The 21129-nt window shown below is 38.4% G+C and overlaps 1 protein-coding gene across 4 annotated transcripts in view; it reads left to right on the forward strand.

The window, feature by feature from the left end:
• The window catches only part of FYB1 (FYN binding protein 1), a 69479-nt gene that overhangs the window by 43465 nt on the left and 4885 nt on the right, over window positions 1-21129 (forward strand). For 2 of the 4 annotated variants that reach the window (XM_030005279.2, XM_030005280.2), the window contains exons 4-16: window positions 1189-1238; window positions 2345-2364; window positions 3153-3199; window positions 4666-4783; window positions 7055-7211; window positions 9388-9532; window positions 12404-12432; window positions 13615-13684; window positions 14243-14383; window positions 15052-15083; window positions 16161-16269; window positions 17638-17743; window positions 18054-18216. In XM_030005279.2, coding sequence (XP_029861139.1) covers window positions 1189-1238; window positions 2345-2364; window positions 3153-3199; window positions 4666-4783; window positions 7055-7211; window positions 9388-9532; window positions 12404-12432; window positions 13615-13684; window positions 14243-14383; window positions 15052-15083; window positions 16161-16269; window positions 17638-17743; window positions 18054-18216 — 1187 coding nt within the window. Of the gene's footprint in view, window positions 1-1188; window positions 1239-2344; window positions 2365-3152; window positions 3200-4665; window positions 4784-7054; window positions 7212-9387; window positions 9533-12403; window positions 12433-13614; window positions 13685-14242; window positions 14384-15051; window positions 15084-15588; window positions 15664-16160; window positions 16270-17637; window positions 17744-18053; window positions 18217-21129 lie in introns of those variants that run through there. The other 2 variants (XR_005931565.1, XM_030005281.2) reach the window with 2 other exon arrangements.

Genomic DNA, 21129 nt, shown 5'->3' on the forward strand with positions numbered 1-21129 from the left:
GATGAGCCGCTCTCCAGCCGGCAGTTACTGCAAACAGCAGCGAAAGGCAGACAGGGAGAATATACGAGGCATTAGAGAGGTGGTGTGTGCTCGCACGCATGCTGTATTTTGGTACGGATGGTGTGACAACATCAGTCTAGCGCTGCTGCTGCTGCTTTGGTGGTGCTGCCTGGTGCCGGGGCCGCGGGACACGCCGGCCCAGCCCCGCCGGCGGCGGCCCCAGGGAGCTGCCATCACCGCCCCATCTAGTGGCCGGAGCGCCGGGAGCCGGCAGCCGCTCCGCGGCCCCTGCAGAAGCTCTCCTGGAGACCCTCCTTGCCAAATGCTGGAGCGCCGAGGGTGTCCTCTTTGCCTTGAGGGACCTGCGAAATCGACGTCCAGAGCGCCCTTCTGCTCTCCCGCTCCTGCGTGCCCTCTGGACTCTTCCCTCTGCTGAAAAGTTGTGCCTGGGTGCTGACACACCTTTTCTTTCACCCTGACTCGGTGCTTTCACCATCAAGCCAGTTTTAAAACATCACATTCTGCTTTCAAGTCCTTTCTTTGATTACACTTCTTTGATGATGACTGTCAGCCCTAGTTTTCTGTCAACTGTTAGAAGGTATTATAAAGTTAAGAGTCCCTGATGTTATTACTAGTTATATTCTCAATTTCTTGCTTCTCTCAGTTTGACGGCACTTTTAAATCTAACATCAGAGGCTGTTTACCTGGCTTAACCTTATACCACTGTTTGTCTTGTCCCTTGTTTAGACTTTAAGCCCTACAAGTCAAGGAGCAAGTCTTGGAGCTATTTTTAACATTGAGCAAAAGTCCGGCATACTGCTTGTGCATTGTGTATGGAGGCTGCACCTGCAAAGATGGTTAAAAATCCCAACAGATTCTTTCCATTCAGTCAGTCCATCTGCCTATTATATTTTTCATACCACACTCATCTCCACGGTATCTGAGTGCCTTTGGCTCATTTTCTCCTTTTATACTTAGGATCAAGGTGTCCCCATGTGAAAAAATGAGTTGCAGTCAGGAAGAACAATTTAGGGACTCTCATGGGTACTTAAGTAGCATATAGGGCTCAACAGACTGTCCAGCCATTGTATAAAATAGCTGAAAAAAGCACCAGAACAATGGTGAATAAAAATGCCATCATAAAACCATCTTCACAGGTTTCACATGTCCACTTTTTCCTATTTACAGAAGTCCAGACAATGAAGAAAATTATGATGATGTTGAATTTGTTTCACAGGGTAAGATGCATACATTTTAATTAACGGCAGCTATAAGAAGCTGTAAGCATATTGTATTTATAAGATAAGCAAAAGCGTATTGTATTCATGAATGACTTATGTAACTAATTATGCTGGTTCTGCAGTTTTATGGGTGAAGATGGTTGTCTCATAACACTAACTGTTCTATAATCAATATGACAGACTCTCAGGAGCTGCTTTAAGTATCTCCCCTCTCTTCCCGCTTTTTTTGGTTACAAATATGCTGGCACCATAAATTACCAGGTTTTCAAAAAATGAATGCTTCTGTTTCAGAGTTGAAGTTGTGTGCACTGGTGAAGCAGGCATTGTTTTATACTTGATAAAAAAAAATAAAATTGTTGACTGTGCTTCTAGTGTCGCTTTGTGATCTGCCTTCAATAAGAGGCAGTGAGTCGCTGTGTTGTACCAGGAGCAGCCAGAGAAGCAGATTGTGACGCAAAGAATTTCAATCTGCCTTCTGATCTCTCCTCGGGAGGAGCTGGTCTGTGCCAGGCACAGTATGCAACTTTTAGTGTGCTACCCATCCCTGTCATACAGCAATGTGAGCTGTAGAGGTGAAACTGAGCCCAAGCTCCTTTCTTACCTAGCTATCTGCAGAGTAAGGAGGAAGCAGGAGATTCACAGAGTTTCTTCTCCTGCAGCCCAGGGTAGAAGCTGGCTTAGCAAAAGAGCCTTTGGCCTCTTTATTCAGCTGTTGGGCTGGTGCAAGCAAGTCCTTTGAGGTCTGTTTGGATTTATTAGGTTTTTAACAATTACTTTCTTACATAAACAGGCATTTTTGTAAACAAATAGCATAGTAAATTCATCAATGTCACTAAAGAATCTTTAAAACATATCTTCCACTTCTAATAATATGCAGTGAAATATGCTATTTTGTAGATAATTCTAGTTTACAGTGTACTACAAAAGTAACCTGGAAAAACTCTGATGTTTGCTTTCATACCCTCATTAAAAGCCAGGAGACTGCACATAATTCTAGTTCTTATCACTGGTATTATTAGCAGTTTGTAAATAGTTAATGCTAGAATGAATTGTTTTCTGTACAGCAAAAAATAAATACCCTGTTTTTATTTTTTGTCATACAGGTCATGGAAATACAGAAGGGGTAAGTGTTATCCTCCATGATAAACCTATCCTTCTCAGCACAAACTTACAAATTTAGTAAAATCCCTTCAATGCCTTAGAAAATTAATTGCAGAATGAATCTAGTATATTGACAGTAAATTGTAGAAGCACTTAGTTATTGTGAAGGACAGAACTAAAACCAGGTAAGCAGAGCAAACTGGAACTAATTAACAAAGCTGGCTAGACAACAAAAATTGATTTAAAAAAAAGCAAACCCACCCTTTCTATTTCCACTGACATTTAATTTTACTGAAATTTTCCAGAAACAAAGGCCCTGTTCTATTCTAGTAATAAACCACTTGTTTCAGTTAAGCACAGGTTTGTATCCGTGTCTTAAAGTAGCTGGCTGTATTAGGACTGAAACTGTTTCTGGGACCCTAATCTGAGTCCCATTTAGATCCCTAGCTTTCCAGTTTATCTACTGCTAAACCTGGCACCTTCATCATGGCAGTCCAATCATCAACACACATAAAGGCTTTCCAGGACTAACATTGCGATTAAAACATCCACTTTGGACTAAGCAATGTGCTAGTGTGATAGTAACAATCCAGGACTTTATAGTTGTGGTATCATAAAAACAAAGTCAGAAAAAAAGAACAGTGAGTTTGAATAATGTAATAACTTGGTGTGGGAAGATTAATTTAATTTATATTTACATTTTGCTGTAAATGTTTTTATATAGTATGTATGAAGCTTACATAGCAGGTCCAGTTTCTTCATGTCTTTCCAAATGTATCTAGGCCATTGAAAACTGAATTTTTCTTACAGGGCCAAGACAGTGATGGAGAAACATATGAGGACATAAATGACATCAGGTAGTAATTTTATACTCTATAACCTGTTGTATCTTTATTACTAAAAGCTTGCTAACAAAGATACTTCATCTGGCACAAAAGTGTGATTCCACTGCAGTCCCTGTCAGGCATTATTGTGTTCATTCATTTCACCCAGAGAAAGTCAGGTTGTTCACAGGTTCTTTCCTACTTAGATCTGCTATGTCCTGGGCTGGAAAAACTCCTGCAATAAAATCATGTGGTTACTGTGATCGAGATAACAGAAGTCTGATTTCTGATCTAAGGAACATGTCTGAATCACTGTTTGGAATTACAGCCTAGGAGGAAAAATAAGTTCAGCCCCTAGGTACTATGGTCCCAGATAGATCTTTCATTGTGGTTATTTTTCTTGCTTTCTAGATAAATGTAGTTAGAACTCCTGTGAGAGGCTGGATTTGCAGTTCTCATGGCCTGAGTCCCCTAGCATAGCTACAGAGCCAGAATTTGAGCTCGACTCATTCTTCCGCCATTTAGCCCTTTACTTTAAGGAGTCTTTTGCCCTGCTGTGTCTAAATGTATGGAATTCACTGTATGACAATAGCCAAAGAAAAGCTGTAATTCTCTTGGAATATGTAACAGTCTAAACTTCCTACACAAAAATACCTTGTTTCAGATGTGGAATGACTTTCAGCAAAAATTTATTGTTGAATTCGCTTTGAAAACAGATAATTTTAAAACTATATAAACAAAAAAAGGGCTCCTCATTCAGTCTTTTTTTTTAATATAATTTGAGCATATCAAATCAATTACTTTAGCAAAAGTACCAAAAAAGGAAGAGGAGGGAGCCTTACTCGGTCAGTTCCATAAGGTTTGTAAAGCACAGCTCGTCCAGCTGAACTGTTGACAGCAAATGGCAGAGCTGTAGCTATCGTCCTAATTACATCCCAGGGCCCAGATCTCAGTACCATCCAGTACATGAGGCACAGCAGGCAAGGTACCCTGGTTTGATAGGCACATTTATGATGCAGTGCCAAAGACTGACTGTCATTTGTGTTGACTGCTGGAATAGGTTGCAATTAGGTTTAAAACCGCAGTCCAGTGGTAGCTCAGGCTTCAGCTCAGGCTGCATCAACCACTGATGCCCTGGGTAAATATTTAACAGCTGCAGCCAGTGCCACAACACCTAGACTGCTACTAGTTTCCGAGCTTGCTTGCCAAAATTAGCTCAGAGATGTTTGGACATGCACATGTAGAGCCAATCTCTTACCTTCAGACAACGTTTTCTGGCATACTGTCTTCTTGAGGACAGCTACTTTAAATTATATATGTAATATAAAAGAAAGGGCTGCTTCCTCTGTTGCAGCCACACTAGGGTTTAGAATCTGTAGCTTTGATTTCACTGGCAGAAGTCTTTTTCCATCACATGTAGTTCTTTGTTAACCTTGGGTAAGAAAGCTCTAGTGAGATCTGTGTCACTGCTACATTCAGTCCTGGCAATGCACTTTCAGATCACCAAGGGGAAAAGAGAAGAAGCGAGACAAGGAAGAAAAGAGAAGAATGGACCAAGAGAAGAAAGAACAAAAGGAAAAAGAAAAGAAAGAGCAGGAAATAAGGAAGAGGTTCAAAGTAAGCTTTTTGCTTTGTAATCTGGCCAAAGACATGTAAGAAGCTTTATTTAGCATTGTTGAGTTCAAAACACATTTTTCAGCTGGCTACAAAACTATTTGTTATGGTAAGTAGATCAAGCACCTGGATAAATTCTGAACAAAGGTTTAAACTACCCTTTTATGTTTGGCATATGCCTGACTTCAGTCTCTGTACTGAGGGCAAAGACGTTTTTTCAGTGCTTACATAGTTTCGTTAAATTCCTTTCTCACATTCTTTCTATGTAAAAAATCCTTAAAAACATTTCCTTTCACTTTTCTTTTTAAAAAGCATTTACATTACTAGAATAGCATCAGAAGACCTTAATAAAACTGGGAATTGGATCCCATATATTTAGTGGTTTTTGCTTCACTGGAGTCAAATAGAACAGTATCCAGCCCTGAAGAAATTTCAACATCATATTGCAAGAGATTGCCCTTGCCTTGGTCTAAAAGGTCCTAAAGGGACTTCCAGCCTAAATGGGGAGGAAGGGAATAGGGCACGTGTAGGGGAGCTACAGTCACTGCCAAAGTCTAGGGGCTAAATAATGAGACAGTTCTTTCTTTTTATATCATTTTTATATAGCTGGTGATCAGCATACTACCACAGTTTACAAATCTGCCAGTCATTTTTTGTTAACTAATGCCTGTTCACAATGCTCCACTGTGCTTCCTTCAGTGTCATTGAACATAATGGGAAGCTTTGTTTTTCTTCCTATTATGCTCTGTACACAGTAAAGCCATGGTGATACTCTCACATCTTGTTCTGCTGTGGAGAGACTAACATGAGTTGAGGAGCAAATATTAAAGGAAAATACTAATAGTTAATAATAGTGGGTTAGTTGGCATTTGTCGGGCCCCAAGTCTGTTTTTCAGACTACTCCTGTGAAGTATAGGCATTAGTCCACAGAGTGCTTTCAGACTGCAGACTGCTCTCTTCCGGCCATTAAAGTATGTTATTATTCTTAAATGCAAACAAATATGTTTTAGTGCACATTTTCTTTCCCATTTCTTCACCACATATACAGGATAGATATTCCTGAGCTAGTTGGTAATTGTCAACAGCCACATGCCTCTGCAAGATCACATATATCTTAAAGGCACAGATACAAAAATCCAAAGTGGTTTCTTCATAACATATACCAAACATCTCCCAAAGAGAATCCAGAATTCCAGTAAACAGTGTCATCATCTCTTGTGAGTACTTTGGGATCATTTATAGAGTAGAAATGCAAACACAGAACATTATGCGGTAGACTTATTTATGTTAATAAACATTTACTCATCTGTTTTGTATCAGAAACAGTGTGGCCAGCAGGAGCAGGGAAGTGATCATCCCCCTGTACTCAGCAGTGGTGAGGTCGCACGTCAAATACTGTGTTCAGTTTGGGGTCTCTCACTACAAGAAAGACATTGAGGTGCTGGAGTGTGTCCAGAGAAGGGCAACAAAGCTGGTGAAGGGCCTGGAGCACAAGTCTTATGAAGAACAGCTGAGGGAACTGGGGTTGTTTAGCCTGGAGAAAAGGAGGCTGAAGGGAGACCTTATCACTCTCTACAATTGCCTGAAAGGAGGTTGTAGTGAGGCGGGTATTGGTCTCTTCTATCAAGTAACTAGTGATAGGATGAGAGGAAATGGCCTCAAATTGCACCAGGGGAGGTTTAAATTGGATATGATGAAAGATTTCTTCACCGAAAGGGTTATCAAGCATTGGCCCAGGCTGCCCATGGAAGTGGTTGTCACCATCCCTGGAGGTATTCAAAAGACGTGTAGATGTGGCACTTAGGGACATGGTTTAGAGGTGGACTTGGCAGTGCTGGGTTAATGGTTGGACTTGATGATCTTAAAGGTCTTTTCCAACCTAAACAATTCTATCATTCTATCATTCTATGATTCTATGAGTAGTTCAGCTGGAACTACAGGGAGGTACCCACAGGAATTAAATAAGTGTTTGTTTTGTGAAACTGTGAAAGGCGCCATAGGTTAGCCTGTTGGTTTTAGTCTTTGTATTTCTGTGATTTTGCCGGTCACTTCTTCAGCTGCTCTACTGCTATGCTGTTGCCCTCTCTTTTCATTCCTGGTTATTAATTTAAACTGGGTAGTTGGGAACAGGAGTGATGCCTTTCTGTTTATTTGCCTAGGCTATTTTAAATGTCAATGAAACAAATAATCAGCATTACAGTTATTTTCTGGTTTGTCTGAATGTTTGGGAAAGAACTTCCATCTGTGATTTCTTTTGTTGCTTCTTCTCTGCAGTTAACAGGGCCCATCCAAGTCCTTCATCACGCACGAGCTTGTGTTGACCACAAGGGAGGGAAGAATGAGCTGACTGTCAAACAGGGGGATGAGATTGAAATCATTCGCCTCACAGACAACCCAGAAGGAAAGTGGCTGGGCAGGATCAAAGGATGTTGTGAGTTCTGTTTCTTCACTATGCTCCTGAATGTTTTCACTGTATGACACCAAATGTGTGCACTACACCAAGCAGTAGCCTTACCAAGGCTGAGTCACTGGCCATCAAAGTAAATAATTACCACAACTCACCCTCCTGTCCTTAGCTGGCATGCAAGGCTTAGTTCATAGTAGGAAGTTATTGTACAACATAATGTAATATCTACAGGCACTAGAATAAGTTAGGTACAACATGTTGGGATCTTCCGGGGCCTATTGAGAGGTAATTCCATGTCAGCCTTCAAATAACATCAGAACTTGGCTCCGTGCAAGTAACAAGGATCACATTTTTTCATGTTTTTGTATTAAAAATAAAATTAGTGTTCCTAAAAGAGAAGCAGAGAATATAAGGTCCTGTTTTAAGTGTTTGTCTTGTTGCTATTCCTATGGAAAGTTTCTAACTGATCTCTAGATTTTATTTTGTCTGAAATCCAAGATGTTTCTCTAATTGTATAAATATCATCAGTGGATCTATGAGTATGATAAGGGGTTGATGATCTGGCTCCTGGGTTATAGCAAAGACCTTAAAAGACTGATCCACAAAATCAATGGAAACTGTTAAAAGCACTTGCTTGATTTTTAAGGAGACTAAAATGACAATAAGTTCATTAAGAGAGTTCACACATGTAGAACTGGACAATACCAGCTAAGCACTTTGTAGTGCTGGATGTAAAAAGACATTAAGGAACTGGAACATGTCTCATATGAAGAGAGTCTAAGCAAGCTGGGGCTGTTCAGCCTGGTGAATGGAAGGCTTGGGGGGATGGATCTTATAATTGTTCATAAATATCTAATGAGAGGGTGTAAAGAAGATAGAGCCAGGCTCTTTCCAGTAGTGCCCAGTGACAGTGCAAGAGGCAACAGGCACAGACTGAAACATATGAAGTTCTGTCTGAACATCAGGAAACACTTACTTACTGTGTGGGTGACCAAGCAAGGGAACAGGTTTCCCAAAGAGGTTGTGGAGTCTCCAGCCATGGAGATCTTCAAAACCTGATGGGACACAGCCCTGAGCAACCTGCTCTATCAGATTCTGCTTGGGCGGGGGAATTGGCCAAGATGATCTCAAGAGATAGGTTCCAATGTCAGCTTTTCTGTGATACTTTGAAGTTTTGTACATAGGAAAACAAATCTTGGTGAAAGCTGGGAGAAGGGTATTTTCTTGAGTATGTGCAGTCAATTAATTAATTTACCTTTAATTAATTTACTTTTCATAAACCAGTTCTTGCCTCAGCAAAACTGCAAGCTGTACAAGTCTTCTCACTGACAAGTATCAATGGTACAGCCCAGTTTGTTTCAGCAATGCTTCAGCCTTCAGTGTTCACAGGCCAGTAATGGTCTGTGAAGAAACCAAACAACAGAGGAAAATCAGTTCTTATCACTTAAATAAAAGAGAAAAATCAATGTGTTACAGATTTGAGAGGAAGCACACTAAAAAGTGTGTTCACTCAGAAGCAGTGGAGCAGGGGATTTTCCATTTTCAAGAAATGCATGAGCATTTTTCACCTTTGAGAAAATCCATTCCTGCTTTCTTCTGTACAGGGAGTACACCTGTCTAAAATTCCCCTCAGCAGAGAGACAGAGTTCCCAATCTCAGGCCAACTGCTCTGCTGCAGGTTTCTTCTGAGCCATTGCACCCAAGGATATAACCAGATCTTTTTAGCAAAGATCTAGGGACAAGAGGATAGCAATGCAGCTGCAGCATGTCTACCAACCTGAAGCAAAATCAATGCCAACAATGTCTCTCCCTCCTAATGACCTGTCAGAATTTTTAGCTTGTGGACTGCCCTGAAATATGCCATGAGACTGCAGTGGTCCCAAGGTTAGCTGAGAAAGGGAGCTTGCCCCATGATTCCTGAAGTCTGCACAGAAAATTCTACTGTAGCTGAGAAGCAAATAAAGGTGAAGTTAACACCAGCTGAGGAGGGCTTGAGGGGCGATCTGAGACAGATCTGAGATTTGTATTTGTGTAGACAGAGACTCAAGGTGAGGCTGCTTGGAATGAGACATTTCTTTGAAAGTTTTCAAAGATCATAAAAAACAATTCAATCACTGATTCTGAACCTTCTGTTAAACTCACCTCATTACCATGAGCTTTAAAACTATCTCTGCCTAATTATATGGTTTCATTCATTTAGATGGATACATTAAAACAACCATGGTGGAGATTGATTATGATTCTTTAAGAAGAAAGCAACAACCACCTACCAGAGCTGCTGTGACACATCCAGAGAGTGACCAAGAAGTGTATGATGATGTTGGAGAGCAGGACAGTATTAGCAGGTACGTATAAGGAATGCATGAAAAGGAGCCAGTGATTCACCCCAGTCAGCCTAGACAGGGGAAGTTTTACAAAAACAAAGCAGACTCTTGTCACACTAGAACAGCCATTTGTATCAGAAACATGTAACTGAGCTATTCAAACTGGAGTACTCAGAGGAAGAAGAATTGATTCTGGAATCCAGCATCTATTAGCACTCATACTCAGGAGGAATCCATACTATTGGAAGAGAATCTACAGCATTACAGTCCAAAAGAGAACAAAATGCACACCATGCAGAATTACAAATCACCTGTAGGAAGTTTATTTCTCTTCCCTCACTCTCTTTTCTTGTTCTGTCTTTTGAAGTCACATACTGCCTTTTCTAATATGCAAGAACAAAAGACTTTAAAAGCAATGGAAAGACTCACTGCAGTGGAGAACTGACCACCCTCATTGCTCTCGAGTATTACTACGAGTCTAACTATGAGCCTTACTACCTCTTTCCTTTTAAAGAGAAGGGACTTCTGGAAGCATGACTAGGATGGCCCTTCAGAAGAGCATGTGGCTAATGTGTATAATCCTGAAAATAAGCCCTCTGAAATCCCATGAGATGGATATGAGCTATACTTTTCTGACTTCATCAGAAGTTTCTCCTCTATGGCACAGTCTCACATTTATTTGCAATGCAGTGCTACACTGCAGACTCTCTACTTCAATGTCCTGTATTTTTCACATCAGATAGATCTGCAGTTAGAGAAGTGCTGTCTTCAGCAGTGTACCAAACTTGCTGGAAGGGAAATATCCCAGTAATCTTGTGACGAGAGTCAAGGCTATCATGTGACCCAACATGACGGTGGTACCTCTGTTACCTGACCTCACACAAAAGTCTGCTTCTGTCATGTGGTGCAACAAACCAGTGCTCATTCTTCATTACATGTCCTGATGTGCAGAAACACATACCCCAGCATGCAGATAAGAGGTCTGCATATGGGTATAGAGGATTTCAATGTGTAGGACAACCATCTTGAAACATTCAGCCATTACACCTGCTTTTACTGCTTCCCAGCACCTTAATTTAGAGGCCTGGCTGGAACAAAGGGATTGCAGCTGGCTGCAGTGGATCCTCAGCTGCTAGAACATCCCCATGAGCTCCAGAAACAGTGTTTGGAAAGATCTATCTTCAGGCTGGTGTTCTTTAAGCAACCAATATAGTTTTGTATCTGATATATTTCCAGGTTGCTCAATATCAGTTTTGCTCCCTGCACATTGGTCTCATAGCTTGTAACCTAGCCAGAAGATTTGCTTTAGTAGTTCTAGGTTTTAGCTCATCTGAGCATTAGGTACTTCATTGCAGGAGTATCTTTGGCCAATCCTTTTCAGTATGGCAAGCATTACAATTAACCACCTCAATGCAAGGAATTTAGAAAATTCATTGAATTCAAAAGCAAACAAGATTACTTACCCTGTTGCATACTAAAATAACAGTGTAAGAAACTTGGAAGGATGAATGAATGGCTCAGATTTGTTAAATCCTTTAAGCTGTATTTTGACATTTTTATCTCCTCCAGTGATTAATAGCATTCTGTTCAGTTCATGACCATGAATTGTTGGAAGGTCTGACATATATCAACATGTTTTGAAACTACTGTAAGAATGCCATAGTAAAAAAAAGCCTCTTGACCAAATAGTATTATCTCATTATTGGTAGTATTGTTAATATTCCAAAATTAATAAGTGACTAGGGCTGTTGTGTTTCAGGATTTCTTGGCACAAGAGTTTAACAAATATCTTATTTTGATGTGTAAGTTTAAGTAAGGCTCTGACCTGGAAATAATCTCAGCTACTGTGAACTTATCAGGTTTTTTTCAGTTATTGTTAGAACACTGGGCTACTATGGACTCATTGAAATGTTAGAAACATGCAGTTAGAGGTTTAAAGCATCACCCAATGAAAGCTACTTGAGCAATAAATTCATTGGTTTACCATTCCATCTCAAGAAAATCTCCTCATAAGGGATGAATCTAAAGGGTTTGGAGGCACTCTGTAGTGTTCAGTCAGATTATATTTTTATTTCAATCAAGTTTGACTACATTACCTCCTGAGATCCCTTCCAACATGAATTATCTTATGATCCTAAGTCATATTTTGTACTTTAGTTTAAAGTTATCAACAGGAATATTAAATATATTCTCAATATATTAAAACATTACTCTAGACATCAGTTTGCATTTCCTTGAAAATTACACTTTATTGGAAATTGCTAACAGTTGCTAACAATTACTAAAAATTAAGACTGAATGTTCTGCTCATACGAAAATGTGCATGGGCTTGAAATATCTGCATTGATTTATGCAAACAGAGAATTTGCTTCACAGCTTTACTTGCAAAATACTGTCCTTTTTTTTTAACATTAACTAAAGATGGTATTGATAACGCTCTCTCTTATTCCCCTTTGAATTACTGTGAATGGTATCTTAAAATCCTCTTTTCTGAATTGTTATGAATTCTTTCCAAGGAAAAAAAAACAGAGTATTTTTTTCTGCTTTACCTGAATCTCTCCTCATCTAAGTGCTAGTTCATTTATTAATTAGATGACACATTTTCTTTAACATTAGTGAGAATGAACTAGTATCTGACTGTAAGAAATTGGCATGAGTGTGGTAAAAACAGAGAGAAAAAAAGAACTGGCACATTTAGGTTTTGCCCATATAGAACACACAAGCATGTACCTGAGCTTTCAGTGCAGAATTTGTAGTGCTCAGCTGGCAATGTAGACGAGTGCCAAAGCCAAAAAGTTTAGAATTAATAACTACAAGTGATGGGTGATCATGGTGTTTTCTTTTTCCAAAGGATGACTGTTTTTCCCTAAAATGTCTCATTTGCTTTTCCAGTCAGAGTGGTGGTCGCAGTGGAGCTGGAAGTAAGTTCTACATATACTTTGGGGGGGCAATTGTTTCTGTGTACTTCCTACCCTCAAATCCAGACCTCTGCAGCTTCCAGATAATGCAGTAATTATCCATAAGCATGTTTGATGTTAGCTAACAGACAATAAATAAGGAAGTATAGTGGCCAAATTAACTTTCTTTCCACCTATGGGAACTTGGGTGAGACAAAAGTTTTGTCTTCAGATACTGTGAATCAGAAGCATGCCAGAAGATGACAAAACTTTAGTTTTTTTGCGTGTGAAGGTAAATCTTCCCACAAAACAGCACAGATATAATTGGCAAAATATTAACATGACCAAGAGGTTTTGTTCAGGATAAAAGCAGTTCTGAAATAGCCAGTAATACTACCAATTAAAGCTGCATTTTGCTGACAGAGCTATGGAGAACTTCAGTTTCAGGGATACTCTGGAGTCCTAACCAGTGTCACTGCAGCAGTTTCACACTGTCAAGAACACACATTCAAACCCAGTTTCCCCTTTGGCAGCACATATATTTATGTAGCATTCTCTGTTGATCACAAGAGCACAGCTCATCTTCTCAGCTTAGAGTTTAGATACTAGTCATGGCAGAAGCATTCCCTGGCAGTGCTGAATGAAGCTGCTGCCAGCGAAGTACAGATTTCAGTGATTACTCTGACCAGTGGCTAGAATTGGACATGGAAACTGAGCTAACCCTGCACTGAAGGAGGTGGGGCTCAAAGGTCAGAACTGAGACCAAAATGGGGAGCTTACATTGCGCTTGCCTCTGGCTTCTGTGGATGAACACAAGACGTCACTTGCTGAGAATGTTGGTCTGACATCTCCAAACATCACTCCAGTTGCACACAAAAATGTAAAAGTCATCAGTCATCATAATGACTGGGCCAAAATCAGCGATTTAGAATTTCATCGAATACAGTGTCAATGCATTTGTTTTCAGTATTCATGTTCTTGTGATTGGCAGTGGCACATTTAAATGCTCTGGATGGCATTCCCAACTGGGATAAGTCTAAATCACTGTTTTAATAAATGGGCCATGCTCATTTACAGAAAGATCCCATTTGCAAGGATATTGCACAAACTGCACACACATCTGACATACTTAAGAGGCCAGTAATGAATACCCTCTTCAGAAGCATTAAATGTAAATGCATTAATTCACTGTTTGATCTGTTAAAGAGATGTTCCCACCTCCTCCTTCTGATCAAGAAATTTACGATGGGATTGATGATGAAGATGCTGTAACTAGGTATGTTTTCATATAATTTAAATAATTTGCTTCTTTAACAGAGTGTTTTCATTTCAGTTTTTAGTATTTTTGAATTAGGCATAATAATTAGCAAGTATTAGGATGATCAGCGAGTGGGTATACCTCAGGTTGAATTTGTGAAGCTAAAAAAAAGGGGGTTCTTTGGTTTTTTGGAGAAGTTTTGCTCTGTAATCAATTTTGGTATGTCAGCAAAAGCAGCTGCAATCATGAAAATCCCCAAATCCCCAACTAGACAGAAGAGCTTTGAAATGAAAACAACAAACTGAAATGTTAGCTTGCTGAGTAACAAGATGGAAACAGTAAGCTACTAGATTAATATCTATACCTACAAATATGTCTCAATATCTACAAATGACCTAACAAACATATTTCCAGTTTAGCATTTTAGTGTTTAGCATTTAGGTAAGTGTACTTACCTTGTGGTATATACATTGCTGGCATTAATGAGAATTATGTGCATCAATGGAGAATTTAAGCTGGACCTTTTAAAAAGAATGTTACACTTTACATTGTGATAATTGCATGCATACTCCAAAGGTCTGTATCACAGGATGAAGATAAGAATGATATCTGGTCCTGGGGAATCTTGAAGAGGCTAAAGGTCAAAGATGGCAAAAAGAAAAGTGTACGAGAAAAAACAACCAAAGTCAATGGGGCAGAAGATAATGGAGATTTGTTGTAAGAGTCTGCCAGGAAATCACAGTACACATTAACTAATTCTAATAAAGCATTGATCACATGCTACTAACATGTTCTTACAGCAGCCTAATGAATCATGCATCAAGTTGCAGCTCAGGATGATACTTTTCTGCAAAAACACTGACCTCCTTTCTTTTCACCTGCATAATATAATTATTCTTTTAACAAGCTGTATTTGTTGCATAAGTCTGGTAACTAAAATATACCAAAAATTTTTTTCGGTGAAGAACACCAAAATAATCCATTATCTTTGTGCTACTGTGGTGATGGAAGTTTGCTGTATCCTCAGTTAAAATGTACTTTGCTCAGCATTACAACATGGCTGAAATAAACTGGTAAATCTAGTCCCATTAATCCAAATTTTGGGAATAATATGCCAAATAGAAAAATGCAAAGATTGTCTTCTACCCACTTTGCCTAGAGGTTAGATCAGCAACTGGTGTTTTTACTCCTCTCATTCAGTTCTGAACCACTTTGATTCAGTGGTAAAAATACATGTAGTACATGAGTATTGCTGGTGTCAGCAGAGCTTCAAAATGTCTGGAGATTACTTGGAGTCCTTGTGTTGAAAGTTTTTAAAATTATTTAAATGATGCAAAAGCCTATTAATGTGATATAAATACTTAATGAGCACCTTGTTTTTCCAGCATGTCTCCTTCAACAAAGCAGTTTGGAAAAGGTAATTAATAGCCTATTGTTCAGTCTCCATATTGATTCCTGATCCTTTTTTCTGTGTATATTACTCTGTATCATGCTAGTCACAAAAATACACCCAAGGAAGGAAACAGGATTTCCCATTGCTTAACCAGATCCAGCAAACAAATTTCAAATATTGTGACTGATTTGGCTACAGACAAGGAGATACATATATATTGCACGCTCTCTAGAAAACAATTTAATGTATTTTTTAAGAAGTAATGATTTTTCTATGTGAGATTTCCACTAGTTCATTTTATTTGACATTAAGTATGAACAGATATACTTGGAAAAAAGCATTTAATGCAAGACTTCAAAAGTAAAGAGATGCTTGTTGTTTTTATTTATCACTTGCAGTGTCTTCGTAAGATAACATATACTCATAAATATCAGCTCAGCCATGGAATAAAAAGCAAGTTCTTACAATTTTTGAGGCTGTTGCCTGAACTGAGTTCTAAATCTTTTATCTCCTGCTTTGATTTTTCTAGCCATTGATTTGATGAGTTGAACAATTGCTTCCTCTCTACAAATATGCTGAATGTGATTCAAAGTATATTCTTGGGGTAAGAATTCTTTCCACTGCTTTGGCATTGCAAGATGGCCTAAAAACTAACATACATGTGATTCATATCCACGTATGAACGTTCTAAGCAACGTTGCATTGACCAGCGTGCTATAGAAGTGCCTGAATGTACATTAAAATCAGACTCCAAAAATATACTTTGATGCAACACAGTGGGAAATGAACTAATTAAAATTAAGATTAAAGGCTATTGTATTAGCCAACATGTGCTAAAACTTGCTTCAGCCTAAGAAGATTAAAATACCAGTGAATACCTATTAATAAAGAGTCTTATTCTGAAAAGGTTGGCTGGTGGTTTTTTTGCACAGTAGATTGTGCAAAACAGAGAACTCACAGTTACTATACATGGTAAATGGCTACAGTACTTGCCATAATTTCTTGTCAACTTAGCTACACTACCATAGATTGTAACATAATGTATTTGCTACTCAAGGATCACACAATAATTTTCCATTCTTTTAAACACTATTGTTTCAGATTGTGGAGACAATGATGTTTATGATGATGTAGATTCTTCAGACTTCCCTCCTCCACCACCTGAACTCAAGCAAGTGGAAATGGGAATTATTCCCCTGATTAGAAATCTGTAATACACTGTAAAACATTTTCAAAGTATTTGCTAAAGGCAGTTTGCTGCTAATGTATGCTTTATTTGGTGTTGTCAGGTTTTCTAGTTCTCATAACACTACTATTGACAATGGCCGTTGAATGCTCCCTGCCTCCATTTTAGATTGAAATAATAATTAGACTACAGAATAAATAAGCATGCTTTGAGTTTCAACAAATTCAGTCCCTGATGGACAAGAGGTAGAAATGAATGCATGGCCTGAAGGTACTTCATTGTAGATTCTCTGCATACAGTCCTCTTCCTATCAAAATTTGGGGACTGTTAGCATAAGTACTTGATCTCAGCTGCTGCAGTAGTTTAAGAGAAAAGGAGATAAAGGTGTTGTAAGTATGAAACACATCTGGAGGTGTAAAGTTCAACTTGGAAAACTTTTATCCCTGGACCAGGAAGTTATGACCATTTCTGGAGCACAGATGTGTTATGAGCACAGATGCATCTGTGAAGATGACTGCAACATGTCACATTCTGTTGTCACTAAGTCCACTCAGGTGGAGCTACAGAGTGCACTACAATAATCTAGACTGGAGGCATTAAAACAGAGAGAACTCTTTGAACTGCGTATCCAAAGGAAAAGACATGGCCCTCCTAATCTAAATCTAGGTTAGCTGACATACACACATACACTCATCATCAGTGAAACTGTCATCCACAACTCCTACAGAGATCAGGAAGGATCAAAAAGTAGAGTCAGACTTTAAATTCCCAGGTACAGCATCAGGAACATATGCAGTTAGGGCGTGAAACCCTTCCATACTCATTGGTACAAGTCAACAGCATCGGGAATGTGGAAAAAACAACAGGACTTGAAATGGGCCATGTACTGCAGATTCCCTGGTATAGCAAGGTCTTCTATGGGCACATAGGACTAACACAGCTACTGTATGAAAGGCAAAGATGTTCCAGCTGCCTCCACAGTGGGACATGTTATTCAGCCTATTGCCCAAACGTATGTAGACTTCACAAAAATTGCTCCTTGCCTAGAGATTCTACAGTGATGGGTATCATTCACCTAAACTATTTTTGGTAGATTTAAAGTTCTCATTGCTGTAGCAACTAGATACTTTGAATAATTTTCCATATTAACTTATGTGATAGATATATTAACATCAGAACTCATTAAAAGAGAAAAGCAGGAAAGACAACCCCAACTTTTTATTTCTTTTGAAATCAAATCTGTATTGTATTATCCATATTAGTTTTGTACAGCAACAAAAACATACTGAAGACACATGAAGGCAAGTGCATTTTCCCTAAAACTATCAGAAAGGTTGCCAATACCTCAGATGTGTTGCTAATTTTGTTTTTATCTGTAACCTCTTGCTTTAGTTCATCAAAATCATCAAGCCTTGCAAAAAGTAAATCAGATGAAAAAGATGCACAAAAGCTTAAAAAGATGGAAAGAGAAGAGAAAGAGTTCAGAAAAAAGTTCAAAGTAAGTTTTTTTCACATAAAACATAAAGACTAAAATTTCTGTATGCTGTCCTCTAATTTGTAACCCCTAATCTGTAAATAATCCATTATTTTGCCTTTGAAAGCTAAAGTATTACTACTTGTAAAATAGTGGTCTGAGCATTTGTAAGTCCAAATGGCAAGCATGGGCATATACTACATATCACAAACAAGTATTTGCCTAATTTTCAAAAATTTAGGAATAAATGGAAATATATTGGTCTAAAAAATACATGATCATAAGCTTTACATTGATGTTTTCAAACCACTATCTCTTTATTTTATTTTTGCAGTTTGAAGGTGAAATTAAAGTTCTGTACTCTACCACCACAGTCCAGGATTTGCCCCACCGAAGATGGGGATCTAAAGACTTACAAGTTAAACCAGGGGAGTCTCTTGAAATTATAGAAAGTACAGATGATACCAAGGTCCTGTGCAGGAATGAAGAAGGAAAATGTAAGTTTTATTAAAAAGCTGCAGTACAAATCAAATTGTTAGAGAATGATTGAGTGAGGACATGTAAAAAACCCTCTTCCCTGTCATATTAAAGCAGAGCCTAGTACTTGACTTTTTCCTTGCCTGGTGGTTGACAAGAGGTAGATTGTTGTTGTTTTATTATTGTGTTTTAAGAGCGGCTTGCCTTGAAAAACAATAAGAACTCTAATAGACAAGAGATACCAAATGTGAGAAAAAGGACAACTTAGTTACTTTGCATCAGCTAAGATTAGCAGATATTTTTGTTGCTTCTGTCTCCCTCTATTTGCCAAAAAGAGTATAGCTATGATAACACACAGACGCTAGTAAAAGTAAAATCCTTGCTGCATCTCTGGGAAGCACTTGCCCATTGAGTGCAGCCAAGGGAAAATCAATTACAATATTCTCATTGTGGATTGATGGAGTTTAATCTTTTCAACAGGCTGGGGTGGAAACTGCTTAAGATTTTTCCCCCAGCCCCTAGCTGATCCAAGGCATATGTCGTCATTGGCATGCCTGCTTGTTTTGGGAGCTGTGCGATGCCTTTCAGTGTTTCTTGAAACCCTTGGCCAGGGTGTGCATTGGCAGAAGTTTTTGCATTTTTGGAGAAGTCTGGACCATCTATTGCTGGTTTCAGTATCTTAACGTGCTTCTGCTACAACACTTTTCAAATCTCCTAATGAAAATTCACTTTGTGTAGGAACAGGCTACATTCAAAGTAGCAGCATCCTTCCGTTCACCTTTTCTTTTTACCTCTGACCCATGTAGAAAACAGTCCAATGCCATAAACCTCTGAAGGGGATTCAGTCACCTTCCTTCTATTTTTTACCCCTCTGTACTCCGCTGTTACAGTCTGGAGTATAGCCTTCTTCCTGGCAGGCCTGCAGGGTGAGGAAGAATTTCTTGCATAATGACATGTATGTTTTTCAAAATATGGATTGCACTAGTGTAGCCACTTCCCAAAGACCAGCTTTCACTGCTGCATTTTTTGAACCAAGCTAATAACAAAGTGGAAAGTAGTTCATGTTGGCTGTTTTCCTTACATAGTCTTCAAAGCCTTTCAAATAGTGACAGGAGCTACTGTTTTGCTATGCATAAAAGAACAAATAAAAATATTCTCCCTGAAAACCTCTGAATAGATCTCTGTCAATTTTCACATTAATTAGTGAAGTTTGAATCCTACTTTTGTTAAGTGCATGACAGTTTTGGTTATTTGCTCTAGTATCTCTAGTTCCTCATATCTTAAAGGTATGATTTTACCTTTTGAAGGCCAGATAGACTGAAAATCAACAATTAAAGATGTTTTAGTTACTTTCTTGCACATGAGTTCTTCCATTTGCTTGTTAACTTATGAAGAACTTCCACAGTTTCATGCCTCTACTGGCAGTTAAACAAAATTACATTATAATGTTTTCCCACCTTTTTAAGCAAGGGCTGATGATCCTAGGAATGTATTCTGCTATTACTTATTTTATTTGTCATGAAATGATTTGAAATTTCAAAAGTGAAACAGGGAACTGACTCTCATTTACCTTCTCAAATTCCTTCTGTTGCCTTGGTCTGACCCACGTACCTTTTGAAATACATGAAAGCTTTCAATTCACTTTCATAGATTTTGCTTAAACAATAGGATATAAATGGACTTCAGTGCCTGAAAATTTAAGTTGTGTCCTTTCTAAGCTTCCGTTACACTGTCAGAGAGCAGCTGGCCCTATGTGTCACAGCTTTCAGTGGTGCTAAGTAATCAAGATGGACTGTGCTGACCTGCTGCCTTTTTCCCTATTACAGAAGCCACATAAATATGAACAAATTAGAAACTGAAATTTTTTACATGTAATTTTGGATTAGTAAATTTGAAAGAGTGTGAGATCAGCAGTGGCTGTATCTCCCATGTATTTAGGGGCTAGGGACTGTCAGAAGAACCTAGATTATGCTTTGCAGCAGGAGGAGGACTGTCACATGTACATCTTGCTTGCAAGCACACTGTGTTTTACACAATCACTGTAAGCAAAAAAATTTTGCTTTCATGTATGTGACATGAGCAAATGAAAAGAAGAAACAGAGAAGATTAGATTAGCCAAATGTTTTAAAATGATTCCCAGAAGACTTCAGGAGTTCTGGAAATTATTGGACTCTGCTTAAAAAGAATTTTAAAAAGATGACATCTTTAAAAAAAAAATCAATTTCCATGCCTTTATCCCAGGTAATCTGAGGAAAGACAACAAAGCTAAGAATATCATGAATAGACAGAGCTTTCCCTATGTGTACTGACTTGCAATCAGCCTGAGGGAACACACAGGTGACTGACAATCCGCAGCACCGGGTTCTTTGACTGTTGAAGATTACCTGCAGTCTATCATTTTTAGTAGGCAAAAGTTATAGTAGAATTTACGTAATTATAAAATCTTCATGACCCTGAAGATATAAAACCAGGCAAATTAAGCAAATTTTATTTTATGTTGCTGCAATCAAATATTAAATGCATAGAACGATTTTCTTATTTATGTAACTGTTAAGTCTTAAACAAAAGCTAAAGCGATTAGTGTCAAATAAAATATCACATGAAAAGAATGCATTTTTAGGCAACCTTCAGCTCTAGCACGAGACAGATGTTTTCTTTAAAAATACAGTGTTTTTAATGTATTATGGTCTTCACAGAGCAAATCGCTAATCTACTTTACATATAACATATTCTGGAAAAAAACTTATTTGCATTTGAAATTTGTAGCAATATCTGGTATGTACCTATTTTAAGATGGAAATACACCAAATTAAAATGAATTATGCAAATGTTTCATTATGAAGAAAAGCTGTATATAAGAATTAGTTACTTATTACTATTTGCAGGACTATTTCGGATATTAGTCTTGTCAGACAACATTTCCAATATTCCAT

Source organism: Aquila chrysaetos, chromosome Z (assembly GCF_900496995.4).
Source record: "Aquila chrysaetos chrysaetos chromosome Z, bAquChr1.4, whole genome shotgun sequence".
Lineage (NCBI taxonomy): Eukaryota > Metazoa > Chordata > Aves > Accipitriformes > Accipitridae > Aquila > Aquila chrysaetos.